The 3,455-nt window shown below is 42.2% G+C and overlaps 1 protein-coding gene across 1 annotated transcript; it reads right to left on the bottom strand.

Annotated features, from left to right (window-relative positions):
• Window positions 1-322: 322 nt before the first annotated feature.
• Window positions 323-916, bottom strand: LOC120609352 (voltage-dependent calcium channel gamma-like subunit). The gene has a single exon (XM_039871788.1). It carries the CDS (start codon window positions 914-916, stop codon window positions 323-325), a length of 594 nt encoding a protein of 197 aa, XP_039727722.1.
• Between the last annotated feature and the right edge of the window lie 2,539 nt (window positions 917-3,455).

Genomic DNA, 3,455 nt, shown 5'->3' with positions numbered 1-3,455 from the left:
GCTTCCAAATCTATACCTGTCTCAGGAAGAAGGATTCAAGAAAAGAGTTTTAAAATATGTTCTTCTGAAATCTTCATTCTAATAACTTGGCTAAGCCTGTGCAGCTGGTGGCACTGAGGCACCCTCCTGACTTCTGGCCCTGCAGACCAGCTACAAAGGTCCCTGGGCCATTTCTGGCTAACCATCCAAAAGTTACTGGCCAAAAGGCAGCAGTTTCAAGGTCACTGTCCCACCTTTATCCCACCAGAGGTCACACGTTGGAAAAGTCCCATCTTGACCAAACTTTCTTATAGAATCGGACATCCTCGGAGTGGTGGGGAGGCTAAAATTTCCTTGGTTGGCCCCAGGGGTGGGTGATGCTGTTGATGTGCAGGCCACTGATGGTATTCAAGAAGAAGAGGAAGGAAGTAGTGAACTGGCACCAGAACATCAGCGTGAAGCTGATGAGCGTGACCTGGTTCCTGAGGAGGATCACAAAGCTCAGGAGCCCATCAGATGAGAGGACAAATGAGATGAGGAGGAGGACAGAGCCCAGGGCCCACTTGTGCCGTGAGTGGAGGTCCTCAAACACCTGGGACACCATGAGGAGCTCCAGGCCAAAAATGGCAGCCACCACGGCCAAGGCGCTCACACTGCGAGCCCGGACCATGCCAACAGCCAGCCCTGGCACGTGGGCCTGACTCAGGTCTCTGAGGCAGTGTGGCCTGGTCCTGTTGGAGGTGGTACAGAAGTGCCATGGCCCAAAGAGGCGGTCCTCAGCCAGGAGCCAGTGGCCATCACAGATGGAGACGGAGGAGAGTACCACAGCCAAGGCGGCACACACGTTGATAAAGGTTCGGATGAAGGAGTCAAAGAAGTACCAGTGGAGCCTCCTTTGGCCCAGCAGCCTCTGGGCCTCTTTTCCCCCAAGAGCCATGTGAGAAGAGGAGAAAGAAGAAGAAGAAGAAGAAGAAAAAGCCCCTTCTTAGAAGTAGATTCTGTAGATTCCCTTCTATATTACATAGATTTTCTTGGAGAGTTGAATGTATAGGAGGTGCAGAGATACTTCTACTACACATATGTATATATCAGAGGTGCTGCTTCTCCCTGTGACAGGGAAGAACCCCAGATAACTCCCACTGGAGCATGGATTAGCCTTCCCATAAGTTTCACAAGTGCACTGATTATATTCGAGGTCAGCATTAGCTCAGCTGTTCACCTGCATGCAGAATACTCAGGCTCCTGTGGGCGTGCCAACAAACACAACCACCCAATGTCATATTGTTTCTCTGGGAAAATGTGTTCCAAGTTCCCAGTAATTGGCTTATCAATGAACTTTTGGAAGAGAGCCCACTTGTAAGCTGAAAATAACTTGTTCTTTTTCTAAAACATATATTATCTTTCTTTTTTCACTCAAAAGTCTATAAATAAATATCTTCAGTGATATAACTCATATTTTATCAATAAGAAACCTGAGCCATAGATATGGAATGACTTCTTTAAGTTTACATAAACTAATTAGTAGTTGAACCACTAAGTTCTGCTATTGAATCACTAGCCAACTGGTTGTATAAAATAAAATACACGAGTACACTCATTCAACTCATGTATATGCACTGAGCTCCAATTTGGCTAGCTTTTGTAATGTGCTTTTTGTAGTGGTTGGAAAGGATGAGAAAGTATTGGATAGGACAGTAATAAATGTTTCTTGCACTAACAGAAACTCTCACTCTCTTGCACTCTCGCTCTCTGATTTTTAAAGTAAAAAATGGAAAGATGGTACTCAAGGAGAAATGTTGCATAAGAAAGTTCATTTGCTACTGCTGGTGTGTGGTGAATATATTGCCCTCATCTTGTTCTTTTCAAGGAAACCTGCCCATATGGACAACATCCAAAGCCATGGGAAAGGTAAATGTAGTAAGGAAAACCTAATTGGGAAAATTCACCCTGAGGAATATACAAAAAGAAAACCACAACAAATAAGTGTTCTAAAGAGTAAAAAACAATAATTAAAAAAACAAAAAACAAAAACAGAAAAGCAGAGGCAGGCAGGCCAGCTGGCACCCGGAGAGACTTGTAAGTGGGAGAATGAGGGCTCTCAGATGGGAATTTCTAAGGATTAGTGCCTAAGACTCTGTTAGGTGGACTGGCTTTAAAACATAAGCTTTCTCAACAAGCTGTTTTTATCCCCTTTCTTCTTTTTGAAAACAAAACAAAACAATTTTTAAAAGGCTTCAGTCAGTACAGTTTGGGGTGGGGATAACTTTTTGAAATGTCAGGGGTTTTATCTGTTAAAAACAGATGTGTTATTTTGATTTTTCTATTTTAAATACCAATAGGTTGATGTGAAAAGGACAGTACACTGATTATAGGTCAAATACTGATTGTTATGGGTTGAATTATGTCTCCTCCAAAGTTTATATGTTGAAGTCCTAATACCCAGTACCTCAGAATATGATCATATTTGGAGACAAGGTCTTTACTGAGGTAATTAAGTTAAAATGAGGTCAGTACAGTGAGACCTAATCCAATATGACCAGTGTATACAAGGGAATGTGGAAACAGACATGCATATTGAAAAGATGATATGAAGATACAGGTCATCTATAAACCAAGTAGAAAGGCCTGGAACTGACCTTTCCCTCACAGCCCTCAGAAGGTATCCACCCTGCTGATACCTTGATCTTGGAATTTTAGCATCCAGAACTGTGGGAAAATAAATTCTGTTACTTAAGGCACCCAGTCTGTGGTAGCTTGTTATGGCAGCCCAGTAAACTAGTACACTAATAATACTCCGATCCTTAGAGTTGGGGAGAAAATGAAACAGGACGTTCAGCTTTTTGGTGAGTTAAAAAATAGTAGATGGGAAGAGATATGGCAATGTCTCTAGTAGCACAAAAGGCTAGGGCTGCTAGTTCCAAAAAAATTTGTAAACTTATACAAAAACTGGCCACCAAAGGAAGTGGCTGATGGCCATTGTCTGAAGTTCAAATTTGGTATACTGGTGTTCCAAGAGCAGGAATAGAACTAGATGAAATAGTTGAACTCATTTTCAGCTCAGTTTGAAATTTGAGTTTTACAAAATACTCTTCTGTGAAACAGACAATTTCTCTCTGCATCTGTGGGAAGTTTATAATTAGAATGTCTGGGGGGGAACTTCTATTAATTGTTACATACCTGAAATACCACAAAAGAGACTGTGAGTAAAAAATTCATTGAAATCATTGTTTTTGCCTTGGTCAATTATAAGGAGCTACAAGAATATGCTTTATGGCCTTGGGCACTACAAAGGCTTTATCAAGTCAAGACAATAGGGGCTTCTGGAAGCTTGTGAAGTTGAGAACCCTGCAGTGTGTGGGGAGAGCAGAGCTTGAGGCCAAGAAGACATTCTGTCCAGAGCACAAAAGTAATACACAGAACAACACTCCCCCTCAATTCCCAGATCCAGGTGGGTGACCTTGAAGGTTTAAAAGAGA

This window comes from Pteropus medius, unplaced genomic scaffold, assembly GCF_902729225.1.
Source record: "Pteropus medius unplaced genomic scaffold, Ma_sr-lr_union100, whole genome shotgun sequence".
Lineage (NCBI taxonomy): Eukaryota > Metazoa > Chordata > Mammalia > Chiroptera > Pteropodidae > Pteropus > Pteropus medius.
The sequence above is the reverse complement of the archived record's forward strand: the minus strand, read 5'-3'. Positions and strand labels throughout refer to the sequence as shown.